The sequence below is a fragment of the Telopea speciosissima genome, chromosome 9 (genome assembly GCF_018873765.1).
Source record: "Telopea speciosissima isolate NSW1024214 ecotype Mountain lineage chromosome 9, Tspe_v1, whole genome shotgun sequence".
NCBI classification, from domain to species: Eukaryota; Viridiplantae; Streptophyta; class Magnoliopsida; order Proteales; family Proteaceae; genus Telopea; species Telopea speciosissima.
The window spans coordinates 25,513,274-25,533,885 of record NC_057924.1 but is presented as its reverse complement, the minus strand read 5'-3'; the positions used below and the strand labels follow the sequence as shown (position 1 = coordinate 25,533,885).

Below are 20,612 nucleotides of genomic sequence, written 5' to 3'. Positions count from 1 at the left end.
GGTGTTCTGGGAATACGTGAACACTTTGTGAGTGAAGGAGTTATCCAACACGGTCACCACTACCCGATTGGGGAACACCAAGATAGAGACTGTCTGTGCATGGTCGGATCAGAATCTGGATCCAGTGCCGTTTTGGAAATGATTTTGTAAAAATCTATTTTACATAAAATGATACATTATTTATAATTATTTGAACAAAGTATTTTATCGAGTTTTGCAGGACCCGATCAGATGCACAGACGCTCGTATATGGACATGTACTATGGATTGGGGTTTGGCAGTACAAGTATACGTGCCCTAGATTCCATAATGATGGTGTTGATTAGTGGGGGGGTTGTTTATGATAAATAGTTATCATATAGGGAGTTATTTAGAATTTGTTATTTTAATTAGTACTTTATTTAATTAATGGATATTTCTAATTATAATTATCCATTAAATATTAAATAAAGTAATTAATTAATACTTTCCCTATTAGATTCTGCTTCTTCACCTGTATAGCACTTTGAGTTTAAACAGAACTGCCAAACAAAGAGAGAGAGAGTCAGACTCTCAAAGGGATTGAATCTTATCCATTCAGGGTTTTTAATTAAACCCTGGCATTATATAAAGGGGACCAAAAATGCAGAGGGGGCAGTGCTCCACGTTTTTGCCTGGCCCCCTCTTCTGCGTTTTGGTCTCTTTCTCCCTCTTTGAGATCTCTTCTTCTTCTTCTAGTTTCTCTCATCTGTGTTTGAGAGTTAGGGTTTGTGAAACCCTGGATCTGTGCTGAAGAATTTGAGAGCATCTGGGATTGGCTTGAAGAACCTTGGTAGCACCATTGGAGGTTCAGATCTGTTTGCTTGGAGCGCTCATTGGAGGAAGAACCACTGTCTATTGGAGGAGCAACACTTGAGGCTCACCAGGTTAGCAGTTCTTCATTAATTCGTTTAGTTTATTGATTATTAATATTTATGGGATGCGAAAGAAACTCGAATCGACCTTTTTCGCTGCGCATTCGAGTTAGGGATGGATCCCCCCTGCCATGTGATGGACCAGGGATGAGTTTCTTCGTCCCTACTGTGATAATAAATTTTATGGGACTCATGAGGGAAGGAGAAACCCTACCAGGGATGCACCAGGGTTCCCATGGGAAGCCCTAAAAATTAAATGAGGCACCCATGGGACACAATGGGCTAACCCAGGGCATGCAAAACCCTGAGGATAAATATCTTGGTCTCCCTAGGGAACCATGGTTTGATCCCTGGACCGTTGTTTGACCAACACCATGACCATGAACCTTTCTTTGCGAGAATTCTAACATCCAACAAAAATTTATTATGAAAATATTTAATCTTCAAGACAACATCACAATCCATCCTTTTTTAACAAGAAGCCTCCAAGCTTAATGAGCTGAGTGTTCTTGTGATTGACATCATATCTCATATTTTGTACGTATTCATATTTTTACTTGCCATTTCAGTGTTGAATGTAGTTTTAATTTTTTTCCCAAAAGTCTTACTTCTTTACTTCGATTTTTTTTATTGAAGAAAATTATATATATAAAAGCAAAAAGTTACAGTGAGATGGGAGGACGATAATCCTTATAATTACACCATTTAAAGTCTATGCTAGTAAAATTATCCGTGACTTCTTTACTTGGATTATCAAACCTTTAAGCTGAAACTTGACACGTGAACAAAAACAATCGGGTCTACATAATATGAATACAAAAAGACAAATTGATGTTAATTGTTAAGAGGGAAAAAAATATATTCTGCCACGACAAAAAAAATACATTAATGTGGCAAAATATGTGATAAGACATTAAGGGGAGAAAATGGAGAAGATAAATAAGAGGATGATAAAATTTCCCAAACGTAGAATTGGTCAGCTCAGCCTTGGGACTTCTCAAAAAAGAGGGTGAGGGCAGGGGGATACAATTTTAATTCACACTACATAGTTCATAGTTCAGACTGCCTAAAAAAACTTATGATTAAAACTAAGAGCTTTAATCAAAACATATGATGCCAGCCCATAATGAACGCTCATAGAATTGTCTAGGTCTGTTCACCCATGAGGTGCCAAAAGGGCGAGTTGGAGAGTGAGATAAGAGCTATAACTATTGTTAACCGAACCTGGGCAAACCCAGTTCAGGTTTGGCGTCCACCCATGGAGTAGTCGATTGGACCAGCTGGGTTGGCCACTTAAGGAGATGGTCTTCCTTCTTTGGGTCTCTTCCTTCTGTGTACTGGTAGCTTTGACCTCTTGTTCCAGACCTTCAACAAAATTTCAAATTAGCCCGTATTTTTGGGCACGGGTTTAACAATATAAATACTATTCACCAATTTACATTAATCAATAATACAAGCTGAAAATTTCACTAGACCATAGTGTATATTGCATCAACCAAACTTCATAATAAACAAGACCTTTATATAAATTATTAAAACATTAATTTCTATCATATTATATTATAAAATACAAAAATACCTATTTAACACCTTAGAAAATCATCAATACAATATATAAAACATAAGGCATCAAAATTCACATATTATTATGTCTTAGGCCATTAACATGCAAATATAGCCAAATATTCACAAAGACATTAAAATATTAATAAACAATAAGTATAATATTAAAATATTCATAACAAGGAAGGGGGTGTTACAATGGATCCCGAAAACTCCCATGCATGTTTGATTTTCCTTTGAAACATATTGTTTGCCATAGTAGTAACCTGACCATGCTTCCTGCTCGTCCCTGTTAGCCATAGATCAGTAGAACCTAGTCCAAACAGTGAAGGCTTTTAAAATTCTTCGAGCTGAACAGTAACTGGTTGATTGCCACTGGTCAATTAGATGGACCAGTACCAATCGACCACTACCAGAAACCTTGACCAAATGCAAACTTGGTTAGCCCCAGGGCTTGCAACTCCATGTGGGATGCCATTTGTGTGAACCAGGTTGGAACCCAAACCATTTTTGCCCAGTTTCCACTCCTTGGTGACAGATGGACTCCCGGGAAGTGTTTTGGGCAACCAACCCAAGTTAGGGTGATACTTTGACCCCGTAGGAACTACTAACCTATCACCCTAGAGACCCTTTGGTGCGAAACCATGTCTTGATCCATGAATCTTTCATAGTTTTTGCTGCTGCAGCACCACTGGTCGATTCCCACAGGTCAATTGGATCGACCACTGTTGCTGTCTTTCCAGTTTTGGGTCTGGCCTTGGTTGGGAACCTAAACCAAGGGTACCCCTGGTCTCCTTAAGTAATTTAGTGCTTATTAATGTGTAATTTTGATTTAATTACCTTAGGCTATGATAACTTGTCCAGTGACGCATATCGAAGTACTTTTGAGGATCGACAGTCCTTCGAGCAACTGGATCATAGCCAAGGTGAGTAGATACGAATCATTCTTATAGGTGTAACACTGTTGAACATGATGAAGTTAATAAAATACATTTCTTCCTTTAAATTGCTATGGCATCATGAGATCTATGATACAAATGTAGAATTGAATTGATTATAATTGAAATATTGCATTGTGATGAAATGCATGATATTAAACTGCTAGATTAGATGTCGTAGTCGGCTTGGAAATGAATGGTATGGTGAGCCGTAATATGGGCTACGGGAGCATTGTACACTTCATACTTGGACATGAGGAGTATGGGCCCGTAGAATGGGATACCGTTGACACCATTAAACTCATAATATCATGTTGATTTTGCGACTAGGATGAACATACCCTCATGCTATAACCCTTACCAATAGGGGTGCAGGTGTTGGGTGACCATGGCCTCCTGTAAGCTGAGGAGTTATAGAATCTGGGATAGGTTGTCATTGTTATCTTAGGGTCTACCAAGGGAGGGAGTCGGTGCTCCTAGCCCAAGGCGGGTTCTACCCGCAGTAATTGAGGTTGCAATCAAAGTAAGAAAGAGAAGCGATGGAGGTTGTTGCCCGAGTTATTGCAAGTAGCATATACCTAGTGACTTAGTTGTGTTGCTAGGTAGATTAGAGTAATAAATTGAATTTAAGCATATAGAATCCTGATGATGTGTTGCATCTGCATGCATGATTTATTATTCATTTGCTGGGCTAGTGGAGCTCATCCCTCGGGAAATATTTCTTTTAGATGATTTTGCAGGTGGATCTCCCTGAATGGGAGAATCATTTAGGACAGGATGGTGTTAGTGATTGTAACTTTTCTGGTGTGGACCCTGACGGAGGTGATCCCTCTGATGCGGGTGCACAGAGTTAGCTTAGAGGAGTTAATCTGAGGAGCGGCTGTCCTTATTTTGATATTTCTTGGAGCATTTTTTTTGTGGATAGCCTGATGATATTTTTTTTTGTAAAGCTTGTACATGCATCTTTTGTTTTAACCTTATAACCTCGATGTAAAGCTTAGAAAATGTCATGAATGTAATATAAAGAACTGTGGGTTGGGAGCTACTGGTGAACAATGTACTTTAAGGCTCTTTATGTATATAACTTAGCTTCTGTTGCACTCTGTTTTAAAATGTTTTATTGTGAATGTTGTGTGTGTTTGTGAGTGGTGTTAGCTTCTAGATCCTGGGGATGTAGCGGATGTGGTTTGACATCTGGGTCACCCGCTCAATCCTTCCAGGGATTGGTTTGGGGAACACGAAGAATAACTCTAAATGAATATACGTAAAAAACATGTCTCTACTATAAGTACCAATCCTGATCTCCATCCCTAGAAACATACATCATATTATAAAATATTTTAGGCCTTGGATGGAGATCGACCACACTCCCAACAAATGGAGCGAGTCAACGGTCAATAATTATTAGGGAGGGTAATATGTTGATTCAATTTTTAAGCAATTAAGCACTAGGAAAATCATATTCCAAATTAAATGGGTTCACATGCAAAAAAAAAAAAAAAACCTCCCTATTAATATGGAAAGAATATGGATGAAGAGGAGGAATCCCATCCCCCATCTTCTTCCTTAAAAAACCAAAAAAATTCTTTCTCTTTGCATCACAAAGCTGTGAAACAAAAAATTGCAAGCGTGTGGCCCTAGGCACACACGATTGTAGCAGCTGCAGGGCGTGACTTTTTGTTGTTGTGCACGCGAGGGTGTGGCACTGATCACACACGACTGCAATAGCTAGGCTGTGGCCTATTGTTGCTGCTGTTGTGCGCACACATGCAACGCACATAGGTGAGGGCAACTATGGTAAGGTGTGGACAGGGGGAGGCTTGGCCAAGGAGGAAGGCACGGTCTTGGGAGGGGGCTGCACGCGCGCCAGAGGCAATGGAGGTTTCTTAGAAAAACACCCTCCTAAAAAATATTTCTTCTTCCTAAAATAATTTCAAGAAATCTCCTCACATTCATATATGATAATGACAAATAAAAAACACTTGGCTCTGATACCAATGTAGATAAAAGGCCATGCTAGGGTGTTCCCTAAAATATCGACAATACGCAGCAGAGATAGATCGTAGTGGAATTGATTACAAGCCACACCAACTCTTAATCTTCCTTGGAGATCTTCTATGTAGTTCTCGAAAGGCAATAGAAATAACTCGATTCTCCATGCTCCAAATCCAAAGGTAAAGATGGAGACCTCTAGAGAATACACTCACACTCACAAGTATGTTGGGAGTGAAAGGGAGTAATAAGAAAGAGAATGAGAAAGACAAGTAGTGAGAACCGCAACAAAAAATCACGTGCCCCCCCCATTGGGGGCGGCTTATGATATAAATAGGGGGGCCGCATGGGGATTCCAACCCTAATCAGTGGGCCCTACTTGTGGCTCCCTTGTGGGTGTAAACAATTAGGACTGCAACCCTATTTTTATAATACCTTGGATACGATCCAACAATGAATCCTTTTACCTTTTAATGATACAGTTGCAATAGATATGGGATGCACACCCAAACACAACTTTGTTAGACTTGCATACATTTGCCTTGTGGATGTAGTGAAAATATCTTTTTGGTACTAAAAAATTTAATTGAAAAAAAAAACTAAATATCATCATGTTTGTTGATGTATTGCTTTATGATTTGCCACATAATGGAATATAGATGGGTAGGGGTATCAAATCCTAGCCTGAACCAACCTCAACCAAAACAAAGATGAAGCCTATTGGATTGGCTTCAAATTGGGATTTTATTACACCAAATCCAAAGCAAACTGTACAGGAACTGATAAAAAATTGACTAGCCTTAAAAACCAAATTGAAAATGATACAAACCTATACAAGTCTGAAATTCATAAAAACACGATTTTTTTTTTCACTTATGGATATATATTTACATGGTAAACCAAACCTAAATCAATATTGGACCAATATGAAACTGAAACAAAGTTGAACCGTAATTGAACCGAAACCAAAACCAGTGCACCCTTTTTGGATTGGTTTTGGACTCACTCATTCGTATTCTGAGATTGCTAAAATCAGTCCAAATTGACTGATTGACACCCCTAAGAAGAGTCCATATGATATAGGCTGCAAACCCAAATTGTTGATAAACTTTAGCCCAAAAAATGATGATCATCACCCTAAAAAATGACAAAGATGCTATTTTATAATTAAAGCTCATTTTTTTTTCTCTTATGAAATTTTGCAAATTTATAAAGATTTTGGTTAATCTTTGAGCCACTATCATCACTCACTTTAGATTAAATTTTTACTAATGGTGAGATAAATGCACAATCCTCTATTATATTATGGGGAAAAAGAATGCTATTATTATATTGACCAAGCATGTTTCGTTCCATTGTATAATGATGATTTGAAATTCCCTAGTGATATAGTCAAATAGGTCCTAGAGCTTAAGGCACTTGTCAACTTGGGCGAAGCAAAATTGCAATATTTCATTAGAAAATATCAAATATTTATAATAAGGGAAAGAGAATGTTGTCTAGTCGCGTGCCGTACACGACTCCTGCGCTCAGACACAGGTGTACAAAATGACCGTTGTGCCCCCAGGGATTTCTAACTTTCCATGGGGGCACAATCGTCATTTCACATGGCCATATGTCTGGGTGCAAGGGCTGCGTGCCACACACGACCAGGTAGCGTTCTTTCTCCCTTATAATAATCATTAATTCTTGATTCGCTCACTGGTGGCAGGTATAACAAATTAACTACAAGCCACAAGCCAACACCGATGATGTTGATCTTCAAATTGTGGGTTCCGATTGGAGCGGTTCTCACTGTATTGTTCCCACAGGATGGCCACATGGAGACCTCATTTTGGTAAATTTATTGGAACACAAATAATAAAAGAGTAGTTAAGGTTTTTTTCCGTAATAATGTGTACAAAATTACAAGACTACTCAAAATTGGATTTGGATTTACTAAACTATCTACTCAATGTTTGACTTTACTATAATACCCAAAATAAAGTTGCCTATTTCAAAATTACACAAAACAATGTAACTTCCTCATTTGTATGTTATTTTTTACATTTTTGCCCCAATGTTTATTTTATTCCGTCCCTCATCTTATTTTTTCTTTTTCTTCTCCAACCCTCTACACCCCTGCCTCGCCCCTTGCTCTTCCTCCTGCCCCACCCCCATGCAACCTGCCCAACCCTTGCAATCCCTCCAACCCCACCCCCTATTCTAAAACATGTGAATGCGTCAAACCCAATCACATTGAATTAGAAGACCAATATAACATGCTAATACAGTATGGAATCAAAATTCTGGATATGACACCATAGATTCCGAACAGTTAGAAACACAATAGCAGACACTTACATCTATGTAGACTATTCACATTAAAGAGGGCCATCACTACTAATTTGAGACTACCAAAGTAGAATGAAAAGACATGGTGAAAGGTCGGACTATATTTGTTACACTCGTGCCCAAAAACCCGGGCTAAGTTGAATTTTTGGTTGTGGGTCTAGAACCTGAAGCCATATCCCCGGATACCTCCCTCGTGCAACTGCAAGATTCACCACCAGACGTATGGGTCATGGTAAGTACCACTGGCTGGCAAACCATAACCATAGATTTAATATTTTGAACTTGAAAATCATAATGAGTAAGTGTTTGTTCGCGAAGACACTGACACGGGTATTTCGACACAAGGACAGCAAGAAAAACTCACCCTGGATGATACCTCTGGTCAACCACTCTCATCATCCAGAGCTGCTATCATAGCAAATCTCTGTCCCAGGAGTGCAGGGCCTGGTGTCACGAGTCGGGGATCTCGTCGCCATGTCCCAATTACCTTTTAGGACTATTTTATGTAAAATCGGATTAATAACCTGTTATTGGGCTAATAAGCCTTAGCCAAACACACCTAAGGTTCATTCCTATATAAACCCATCTAAAGGCTGAACCCATTTACTATTCACAACGTTAGAAGAAAGGAGAGAGAAAATAAAAAGAGAAGAGGAAGAAGAAGAAGAAAGGAAAAGCAAGGGACACCTACACCAACCTAGACTAGCCCTAAATTTTCCTACCTCTAGTCTATCCATTAGACTAAAATCTAGTTATAAATTCTGTTTTATGTTGGGTTTTGGTCAGCCATCACCATACCAAGTTAGTTTTATTCAATAGGAACCCAAATTCCATGCATGCATAGCAAACCCCAACTCCTAATCCATCAACTTTCCCATTTTAAATCAAAATTGTAATGATGATGTTCAATTAAGTTCTAATTCTCCATTCTTGTACTCAATTAGGTGTTACTCCATAAGAACCCCATGGAATTTCCCTTCCTCTTAACTTAATTATGCAAATTCTAATTGCCTAAACCTAGAACTGAAATTTAATTTTGTTTTAGATTAGGAAACATCATCTAATCTCATGCATGTTCACTTGGATGCAAAATCCGACCCAAACCTTACATGCATAAATCAATCCCAAGACCATTAACCTAAATCTGTCTATGTTTTAACGTAACTCCTAACCATCGCTCATTCTTTATGCAAATTGATGTATTTGTAAAGCAATTCCAACCATGCATGGCTGTTTAGATTCAATTAGAACCCAAACCCCAAGCGAGAGGAAGTTGGAAGCTGGGCTTGCTTCGCTTTCAGGATCCTTTCCAGCTCTTGTTCTTTCTGAGAGATTGCAGGAAAGGAAGGAAGGTCTTCCATGTCGCAGACAGAGGCAGGAAGAGAGAGGCTAGAGAAGAAGATGAGCAGTAACGGAGGGAAATTCAGAGGGTTTTTGCGCATTTAAAGAGAAAACCCAGGACAGGGAGTTATGGCACCAGTTTGAAATTCAAATTTCATAGGAAGGTATAATTACCTCATCTGCTGGGAAGAAGGCCGACGATAGAGGTAACGGCCAAGGTGGCGCAAGGATGACGTGTTGATCAAAGAGAAGCAGGAATTAATTAGCGAAGACGCGTTGGTCTGATGTGGCAGGCTTTGCAATCAGTAGAGTTCTGGGGAACCTTAAAGATCCACATGGGAATCACACAACCTCCTAAGGCTGGTTGGGCCACGTGGCACCGCCTCAAGAGGTTGTGAGGGGCAATTGTTGGGGGTCGTTTCACAATGGTTGACTCGTCATCAGATAGGATGACGTGAATTGACTGCGTCAAAATTGGTTGAGGGAATATCTCCCACAGGGTAATGCCTCCTATTCCCAAAGAGAAAGAGATAAAGGCCACAACCCCTATATTAGCATGGGCCAAAGGAGAATCAAGGAATGCCGTAGTAATGGGCCACGTGGTGAGCAGGAAAATAGGGCATGAAGGCCACTGTGGAGGAGCCAGCCGCCACTACCAAGAGATTGGAAGCTGCTATAAAGGCCAAGGACTGTCGTGCAGAAGGACACACACTACAACTACAACTCTTGGCATTTATTCCTTTAATATTTGTTAGCTTTCTATTTTAGTTTTTGTCTTCATTTGGGAAGTGTACTTGCTGTCAGCAGATCAGCCATTGAGAGGCAGGATCAGGGATTCATTCATCTCCAACAGCTTGGTATGATCTGTAATTGGTTTGTGTACTTTTCCATTGTTCAATCAGTTATTTAATTCTGTGTTTGTCTTTGTGTACCACATAGATCCTTATTATTCATTTTTGTATGCTTTTAGTGAATCCCATTGAGGCCGTTACCTCCAACGTCTAACCCAAAGGTCCTTAGAGTTAACTTAGGCACAAGGGAACCCTACATTCCCTGGTTGAAAGTCAAATAGGCAACAACCCCAGCCCGTTTGAGCCTGCGTCAAAGGTTCTGGCACACCCTGCACCCATTCTAGCCCATGCCACTTTGTGAGAGTGTTGAACATCTTCACCAACAACACATTTTGGCACGCCTGGTGGGACCCTCATAGACTTAGGTATCATAATGGGACCAAAGAAGAAAGCAACAAAGATGCACAATAGGAAGGAAGTGGTTGTCGAGGACAATATGGTTAACCCCTTGGCCGCCAGAGATGGCCAGGAGATTGAAGGTTCTGATTCTTAGGACACAGGTAGTAGCGAGGAGTTATCGCATCAGTTTGCAACTGCTATGCATAACGCCCTCGAGCCTATGACCGCGGATATGAGACACCTGGTGACTGCCATCAGGCCGGTTGTAGGGGATAGCCACCACCTAATCCATATGTAGAACAAGGCCGCTGAAAACCAGCAGGCTCGCTTTGACCGCTTCTTTACTAGTCAAGACACCCATCTTGACCAACTCATAATGGTCCTGACAACTCAGAGGCAGAATGCCCCACCAGGGTCGGTCTAGCCCCTAGGGTTTGTTCTCCCCGGAGTTGCGGCCTCTCACACTGCTAGACCCGATTTGGACACGGGCCAGACAGGCCACAGACAACAATCCAGTTTGTCAGAAGTTCTAGCCAGACCCCAATGCCAGGTGACCAGCAAACGACATACGAGAATCCACTGTATCAAGCAGGAATTGGGACTACTATAGGTCCTGCCTTCTCACCCATCAATCCTGCGACTACGAATGGGACCTAGGCCAGATCGGCTTATATGGCCCTACCAGGGGCAAACCCAGCCAATCAGACAGCGGCTGTCATCGGCCTAGTGACTACCATGGCTCCACCAACAGCTGCTGACCCCTTTAGGACGTTGGGGGCACAACAGGGCCTTAGGACCGACACCGGCCTACCAGAGGCAAACATACGACCGAATCCCCTAGCAACAGGGGCAAATGTTGTCTCCTTGGGAGGATACCGAAGCCAGAATCCGATCGAGACTCCTAACCCAAGCCGAAGGGGAGCGGGGTAGAGCATCAGACCAGAAGACATCCCCGATCAGCCACGAGTGGCGTGTCCTACAACGGGCCCATGGGGGGCGAGACCCAGCCCGGCCATAAACCCAAAACCACCCTTGGGAAATAGGCTAGCACTTGACTATGAAGAGTTAAATCCTTTAATACAAAATAGCATAGACCCCACCTACAGACCGGTCGCACGGCCTGTCTACAGGAAGCCCTACACAGATTACCTCGACAACATCGATCTTGGGAGAAATTGGAAGATACCAGTATTTACTAAGTTTTTCGGCGACAACAATATGTCCACTATCGAACATATCTCCCAACTCACTGTCCAGTGTGGAAACTTAGGGGCAAACGATGCTATCAAACTCAGGCTCTTCTCCAATTCATTGACAGGTTCGGCCTTTACATGGTACTTCCACCTGCCAGCTAACTCAGTACAAAATTGGCAAGAAATGGACGAATTATTCCATACACAATTCTATAGGACTGAGCCAGAGACTACCATCGGGGATTTGGCCCAAATGCGCTAAGAGACAGGGGAAGCGGTGGATAAATTTGTCAACCGTTTCAAGTTAGCCAAGTATAAGGGTCCAACCATCCTACATGAGAGCGAGTACGCAAAGATGGCTCTTGGTGGGTTACACCTTAAGCTCAGAAAATGATTCGTCGGCCAGAACTTTACTAATCTTGACCAACTGGTGGTCCAGGTAGCGCCTTACAAGGCATTACTGAAAGAGGAGGAACAGCGGAACGCATCCTCCATAGGAACCTACTATAAGGATGCCACCACAGGCAGCTACCCGCTTCCAGGAGTGAGCAAGCATAAAGTAGTCAACTTCGTGGACTGTGAGGTCGACGCGACAGAAATAGCCGAAGGGAAACCCTACGTTTGTAAGGCCTTGACGAAACAGGCCGCAACTGATCGACAGTCCGAATAGGCGAAATCGACCCCTCATCAAACTTTTGACGCTGGGGTAAAGTACTCTTTTGATATTTCAAAGGCCAAACTAATCTTTGATCAGCTCTTGAAGGACAAACAGATCAAATTGCTGTCAGGACACCAGATACCTACCAGCGCTGACTTGAAAGATCAAAAATATTATAAGTGGCATAATACTCGCACGCATACAACTATTAACTGTGTTATTATGCGAAATGCTTTGCAAAAGGCTATTATAGAAGGGCGGATCAAGTTTCCCAAGAAAGAGAAGGGGGTGATGTTAGTCGACGAGAATCCTTTTCTTGTCAATATGATAAGTGCTGATTTGTCAAGAATGGCTAGACCTCTAGGCCGTGCCGCGGCTAGCTCCAGTGGGCCAAAGAAGTTAGAACTCGCATCGCAGATCAAGATTGCTCAGAGGAATGGCTTGAACCCATAGCCCATACCCTTTCAGACCAGCAAGGCCTCTGCCCATGCTGGATCGCCTCCCAAGAAGCAGCAAGGACACCCAGGCCAGACAGAGCAACAATAGGGGTAGTCAAAGTTGCCCAAGAGCAACCTAGACTGCCCAGGATAACTACTAGAGGTAGGAAAGCCATCCAAGAGATCAATAAAGGAAAGAGTGCAGTACAACCAGAGCCATTCAGTTCATTTAAAAAATGGAGCGCCGGACCCACTTACTCAGCACCCAAGGGGCTACATGCCTTCCAGTGGGGTGTTTGCACTCATCGCAAGCGATTGATCGAAGAGTAACCATAAAGGGAGGATAGACCATTCTCCGACATGGAAGCGTTACCAGTATACCAAGGAAGATCAAGGGGCAAGGCTGACAATTGGTCGCGGGAGTCAAAATTGAGCAGAGCCCACTATGACCCAGGAAAAGAAAGATCGGCGTCACGACCTCTAGCCAAGGACCGTCTAAGGAGAACATTGGTCAAGCGATGACTAACATACGACCAAACGAGCCAAACAGATATCAGTGGTCGATACTGCACAAGGACGAAACCGAGAGCAGTTACACCTAGACCAGTGAGGTTGAATGATTGGACTGTTGCTCGCCATCCTAAGTTTACGATTGAGCCTAGGTGGGCCGAAATGACTAGGACCCAAAAAGGAGGTGGCAGCGGAGACAGGTGGCCATTAACCGCATAAGGGCAATGGGTGCAACAGTATCCAGGGATCAACCAGCCCCAAAAATTCCCCAACCACGACAAGAGATTGAGAGCGCTGAGAAAGGGAAACAGACCCCTGAATCTAAAGTATTTGACTACAAGACTGAGGAAAGCGACATTGAGATTCTCGGGAAGCAGTCCCAAGCCAGGAGACCAACCACGCAGCCACACAAGTTGGACAGGCTAAGCAGGGAGAGGCCGATCATATGACTATAAAGGCTGAACAGCCAGAAGAAGAAGCTGAGTTAGAGGAGACCAACTTTGTGGATTTCATGAGTATGATGTTTGGATCCGTCGAGACACAGGTCCAGATCTCTATGGTTTATGTTCTACCCCAAATATTTGAGTATCAACCAGGTCAGGCAACCAACTTGAAGGTGATGTTTTGGAAGAGGTGAAGTTCAGAGTGATGGATATTGAGATCATCCCCTCGAGGAAAAGGAAGAGCAGGCGGAAGGCGTGTGGACAGTTATTACCAGGGAGATCTAATGTACGGTCCACACCCCAATAGTCACAGGAAGAGTACCTAACATCTTGGGTAGACCCTCCAAAGAGATGTGTCAACACCTGAAGCCTTTGTATGTTCAGTCGCACATGGAAGGAAAGCCTGTGTTGCGAGTCCTGGTAGACCCCCCGGCCAGAATGATGAGGCGGTTAGAAAAGGACGAAGCAGACCTCATTCCAACAGAAGTATCTGTAACAAACTTCATGGACAGTCCCACCAAGCCCAAGGGAGTACTTTCGATAGAATTAAGGGTTGGTGAGTATGTCTCTATGACAGCCTTCTTCATCATGGACACCTCAGCTCATTACAACACCTTACTCGACCGACATTGGATCCATGCTAATGCATGTGTTCCTTCATCCCTCCATTAGATTCTCATCTTCTGACAGGACGGAGGAGATATCAAGGTGGTTACGGCTGACAGTAGGCCCTTCGTTATAGAGGCAAGCCATGCCAATGCTATTTTGTATGGAGGGCATGTTGGCCCTATCAGATTTGTGGGATTTGATAAACATGAGCCGCCAACATCTTTGATTACATCAGCCACCGTAATGGAGCAGGCCTTGCTTGCCAGGGAGACACCAAGATTACCAGAGTTACCGTCCACCCGAGACGGGCAACTAGACGCCAATGGGAGTCATGATTAGGGTCGACAACAGAGTAGTGACGAACATCCTATAAAGGCTGGCAGTATCAAGTCTGGAGAGAAGGATGTCTAAGGAGGAAGGCTTGGTGGTCGAAGCGGTGGCTAGAAGACTAAAGGAACATAGAACAAAAATTAGAATGGAGGACTTACGGCCTGCACCATCCAAAATGGAGGAGACCCCGGCTGAAGTATAAGACCCATTGTTGGAGATTAACCTGGGTGAAGAGGATGACAAGTGTCCTATCTTTGTTAGTAGTTTACTTAGTCAGCCATTTCGAGACGAGCTTGTAAATTTGTTGAAGGAATATAAAGACTGTTTTGCTTGGGATTATTCTGACTAGACCAAAAATTGGTCGAACACCGATTACCCGTCAAGGATAACTTTAGATCAGTAAAGCAATTGCCCAGGAGCATGGCGCCGGATGTCATCCTAAAGGTTAAGGATGAAATAGAACGATTTCTCAAGGCGGGATTCTTTAGGCCTGCCCGTTACGTGGAATGGTTATCTAATATCAGCCCTGTTATTAAGAAAAGTGGCAAGTTAAGGGTGTGCATTGACTTTGGGGACCTCAACAAAGCCACCCCAAAAGACGAGTATCCGATGCCCATAGCTGACATGCTGGTGGACTCTGCGTCCAGAAGCCAAGTAGTGTCCTTCATGGACAGACATGCGGAGTACAACCAGATATTCATAGTAGAAGAGGACGTGCCAAAAATGGTGTTTCACTGTCCTGGAGCGTTGGGAACCTATGAATGGGTCGTCATGCCATTTGGCCTAAAGAAAGCTGGCGCAGCCTACCAGAGGGCCATGAACGCCATCTTTCACTACATGATCAAAAAATTTACAGAAGTTTATATTGATGACGTGGTGATTAAGTCCGAAGTTGAGGAGGAGCACCTAGACCACTTGAGAAGGGTATTTGAGAGGATGAGACTCCATGGCCTCAAAATGAATCCCCTCAAGTGCGCTTTTAAGGTAGTAGCCGAGAATTTCCTAGGTTTTTTGGTCCACCGAAAAGGGATAGAGGTGGATAGAAACAAAACCAAGGCCATCAGGGAGGCTAGGCCACCGATGAACAAAAAGGAGCTATAAAAGTTCCTCGGTTAGGTTAATTTCCTCCGACGGTTCATCTTCAACTCTGTCGGTCGGACTAGGGCATTCTCCTTGTTGCTAAAATTCAGGACAGGGGAGGATTTTCGGTAGACTGCTGAGCACCAGAAGGCATTCGAGGCAATCAAGGAGTACCTTGCCAAGCTGCCTATGCTAGCACCATCACGGAGAGGAGTACCCTTGAAATTGTACATCTTGGCCATAAACCATTCCGTGGGAAGCTTGTTGGCCTAGGATAATGAGGCAGGAATAGAACTGGCAGTCTTCTACCTCAATCGGGCCTTGACGGAGGTCGAGCAAAGATACACGGCTATGGAAAAGCTTTACTTGGCACTATTTTGGTCTTGTTCCAAGTTGTGGTATTATCTGCTGCCTATAACGGTCGAAGTCATATGCTAGACCGACATCATCAAATACATGTTCACGCGACCAATCACTAGAGGTCGGGTTGGGAAGTAGGCATTGGCATTGGTGAAGTTTGCCCTACAGTACATTCCCCAGAAGGCCGTCAAGGGCCAGGTATTGGCTAACTTCCTAGATGATCACCCACCCATCCAAGTCGCCAAGGATGGAGTACAGGAGGAGGTGGGGGAGGTCGCACATATCAGTTTTACGCCGTGGTCCTTATCATTTGATGGATCCAAAACTAGCCAGGCAGCTGGAGCAGGGATAGCAATTCGGTCACCACAGGGAGTGGAAACCCAGCTCGCAGTACACCTGGGTTTCGCGTACTCAAATAACCAGGCAAAGTATGAAGCCCTTATTATAGGAATGAAGGCCCTTCTTATAATGGGAGCAAGGATAGTCGAGATAAGTGGGGACTCCCAGCTGGTAATCAAATAAGTGGCAGGAGAATATCGCTGTGAGAGTGAGCACTTAGTTTGCCACCACTTGCTGGTAGGTAGCCTAATCATTCAGTTCGACGAGGTGTCCATACGATACATCCCTCACCTTGAGCGGGACCATTGTGATACAAAAACAATTGTTGTCATCGGTCCTTGACCTAGACCCAGTAGAGGTGAACTAGGTGGAGCATACCCAGCCTGACTGGAGGACACTAGTAATCCAGTACCTAAGGGATCCTAGCCTTAACATGGACAGAAAAACTAAGTATAGGGCTTTGAGCTATGTCCTTGTGGGGGGCGACCTCTTCAAGAAAGGAAAGGATGGCCTGTTACTCAAGTGTGTTAGCTTCAATGAGTCAATGGTGATTATGCCTGAAGTTCATGAAGGAATTTGTGGCTCACACCAAGCTGGTCCCAAGATGAGATGGCTAATCAGGAGGCATGGGTACTACTGGCCCACTATCTTGTCAAATTGCATAAGATACCCAAGGGGTGTCAGGCTTGTCAATGGTCCAATACAACGGGCTCCTACCATGGAGCTCATCCCGATGGTGAAGTCATAGCCGTTTAGAGGATGGGCCATGGATTTGATTGGGAAGGTGACACCTCCAACTACAAAGGGGCATTGCTTCATAGTTGTGGCAACGGATTATTTCACCAAGTGGGCAGAGGCCATACCTATGTGATCGGTCAGCCAGACCGATATCATCCAGTTCTTAAAGTCCCAAATTTTCTATAGGTTTGGGCTGCCCGAGACCATCACCTGTGATAATGGTTCGGTATTTACTGGAGACCAAGTCCTTGCGTTTGCTGCAAGCCATGGGATAGCCATAACCCATTCCACGCCTTATTATGCCCAAGGAAATGGCCAGGCCGAGGTAAGCAATAAAATGCTACAGAATTGCCTAGCCAAAGTGGTGGAGGAAAATCCAAGGAGGTGGCCAGAACAACTGTTTGAGGTTTTATGGGCATTCACGACGTCGCAACAGACAATCACAGGGATGACACCGTTCATCCTGATATATGGACATGATATAGTCTTACCCATGGAGATAAGTGTTAAGTCTGCCAGAGTGGTATTCCAACAGGGGTTCACGTCGGCCACATACAGTGAGGCCATGTTGGCTGAACTTGAGGACTTGGATGAGGAGTGCCTCACAGCCTTTGACCAAATTCTGGTACAAAAGGAGAAGGTGGCAGCTATCTACAATAGAAAGATGGTTGCCAAGAGCTTCCAGGAGGGGGAGTCGGTGTTGAAGGCCGTCCTACCAGTTGGGACTAAAGATCCAGTCTATGGTAAGTGGTCCCCCACTTGGGAAGGGCCATTCATAGTTCACCAGTTACTCAGGGGAGGGGCTTACAGGATAAAAGAAATTGAAGGGGCTGTCCATTTAAAGCCCATTAATGGGAAGTTTCTCAAAAGGTTCCACCCCATGATGTGGGACCTGGGGTGAGGAAAAACGTTCCATCGGATCCAAAGGAGACCGACCCAATGGTCAGGCCACAAAAAGAAAATTTTAAAGTACCACAGGACAAAAGAGAACATTTATACTAGGGGACATATACCCTAGATTTTGGTCAGGCACGCAGGCCTAAGTGAACTATCTTTTGGAAAAGACCCCCAAAGATCCTCCCATCGGGCTCTACCACGTCTTGTTGGGTAGAAGCCAATTGCGCAGACCGCTCAGCCTTCAGGTTGGACACTTCCATGGCAGCGGCTTTGAGGGGTTCCACTATCTTGTGCAGGGCTTTGAATTCTGCGAAGGAGGCCTTTGCTAGTTATTCCTTTTCTTCTTTCGCACGATTGGCCGCGGCCAGTTCGGCCTCCAAACGAGCAATCTCAGAACTCAAGGAGTTGATCTCATCTCGAAATTGCTTGCTGATGGTGCCAGACTGCTGAAGCTTGGCTTTAGTCTCCTCCCACTGGGCACAGAGGGCGTCCTCATCGCTGATGGCTTTCTTCAGATCTCGAATAGACTTAAGGATGGGAGGAACATTAGCAATCAAATCAGGGATGGCAGAAGCAGCCTTGGCAACCCATGACTTGGATGGGTCTGGGAGAGCAGTGCAAGCCGATAGGACTTGGAGTAGTTCGGTCAGGGCAAGGAAACGGTTTGAGTTGAACTCCTTAGCGAGGAGCTCAACAAACTCAACAAATGCACGCTTGGACTTCTCAATCGCTGAAGAAGATGGGCCTAGGGTCCCCGTTGCAGGAGCCTCACCAAGAGGGGTTAGGCAGTCCGCTAGGATAGAGTCAAATCAAAATCCTGGGGGAGAGAAAAAACATAGTCAGGAGAAGGTAGGAGGCCAGTAAACCAATAGGAGACCAGCATCAAAACATACCGGGAGATCTGGAGAGGGGCTTTGGTCTGGAGTAGGAGCTTTTGCTGGGGAAGGGCTGGAGGTACCGACATGCTCATCAGAGCTAACAACCTTTGAGAATGGGGATGAAACAGTAAGGGCGGGAGACTTCGAGGCCGCTTCCTCGTGAGAGCTCGTGACAGGAACGCCTTCCTCTGAATTGGAGGCGAGGTCTAGGAGTGTTGGGGAGGACGATGAGCGAGCTTTTTCCAGGTTGCGCTTGGAGCACCTCCGACCTGATGGTGCCTTTGAGGGAGATCTTCCGAGGGGGTTTCCTTGCAACTTGTTTCTTCTTCCTTTGGGTTTGACCTATAGCGATTGGACTAGTGGGGGCCGACGAGGGAGCTTTATACTTCAGAGGAACGTCAGTACTTATTTGTTGAGAAGGAACGGATCGGGCAGGGTGAGCTTCTGGAAAACACAGAACAGATAGTCAGTAAGGGCCAAAGGCATGCAAGGATATGCAGGATAACATGGATACCATGCTTAGCAGGGTTAATGGCCTGAACGGCATGCCTCGTACGAGTCATCTTGTGGTCATCGGCGTATAAGCCAGCAAATTCAACACCACCTGGCCACATCCAAAGGTGGGGATTGACGAGCTTGGCCACGCCTAGACCGACATCAGGCAAGGGTGGTTGCTTGTCCATGAAGGCCTTGAAAGAACGGTCAAAACTACTCATGTTCATATAGGCCCTTTTACAACCTTGCGAGCGTTCGCAGGCCGGGCTAGGAATTCTTCATATTTTTTACGTCAGATTCTAGTCATAGCGCCTCTGTATAATACCTCGATCTGGGTAGTACTTGATACCAAAAGCCTCCTCATACCTCAGAATTGAGTTCAAGAGCGACTTACTTGGGATATTCTTGGCTGGGCCTTTACCTTTGATGTCCTCTATCTGCAAACCGGAGTCAGAATCAGCGTCATCAGTGGCTAGCGGAAGGGCTTCAGTAACTAGAATAGTAAAAAAGATGGACCACCAGGCTGAAAACTCAGGAGAGGCTGAGGGTTCAGGGTCAAAGGGTTGAGGGAAGAAGTTGGACATAACAAAATCACTCTTAAAGTTTGAGATCTTCCTAAGAAGCTGCGGAAAGGAAGCCCAGCAACCAAGCAACTATGAGCTAGCTGATCGTAGGCCACTCTCTCCCGGTGGTCGAGCTGATCTATGACCACCCTATATAAAAAGGTGGTCGTAGATTAGCTTTTCTTCGCTGGCCTCTTCGCTTCCTCATATATAACAACATCTATTATGTATCTCTTTCTCATCAAATTTTGATTTCTATATTCCTAAACTAAAGCAGCATCACCAGAGAACCCAGAATAGGTTACTGGGCAAAGGAGAGCACAGATCTGAATCCTGGTAAGTTTGACGCCATTCCAAATGGCGTGTGGAGAAAAATGCCAATTGAAATGGAGTCATATGGAGGAGCTTTCAGAAAATGCCCTGGATCACAGGGACAACTCGGGAAGGTAGAAGCTAGCAAAGAAAGGTCACTCCATCGATCTGATCAGGCTTCCTCAGGACAGGCCGATCTGGTCCACCCTTATTTTTAGAAAAGTAGCAGAGGAGAGGGACGGCTTGCCAAAGGCTGAATTTGCGGGCATAACATTGAGGGTTGTATACTTCCACTCCACACATATTATTTACTGAGGGTTCTAAGGTCACACCAAAGTGGAGATTCCTGCAAACTAAGAACTTATGCCACAACTCAGGGGTGGACTAAGGATTGTGCAGGGCATTTGACAACAAGAAGGGGAGGTCTTTATGCATGTGGAAAGGCATGAAAAAGGCATGGGAGCATGATTTCTCTAGCTTAAGAAAGAAGGAATGGTAGTCCTTCAGGGAGGGCTATTC

General features: G+C 44.1%; 1 protein-coding gene across 1 annotated transcript; it reads left to right on the top strand.

The window, feature by feature from the left end:
- The first annotated feature begins 17,285 nt into the window (after nucleotides 1–17,285).
- Nucleotides 17,286–17,849, top strand: LOC122638787. Its single transcript, XM_043831637.1, has one exon. The coding sequence runs from the start codon at nucleotides 17,286–17,288 to the stop codon at nucleotides 17,847–17,849; it is 564 nt and encodes a 187-aa protein (XP_043687572.1).
- The last annotated feature ends 2,763 nt before the right edge of the window (nucleotides 17,850–20,612 follow it).

What these genes read in the sequence shown, in the direction of transcription:
- LOC122638787 (XM_043831637.1), top strand. Translation starts at nt 17,286, where the DNA reads ATGCTACAGAATTGCCTAGCCAAAGTGGTGGAGGAAAATCCAAGGAGG.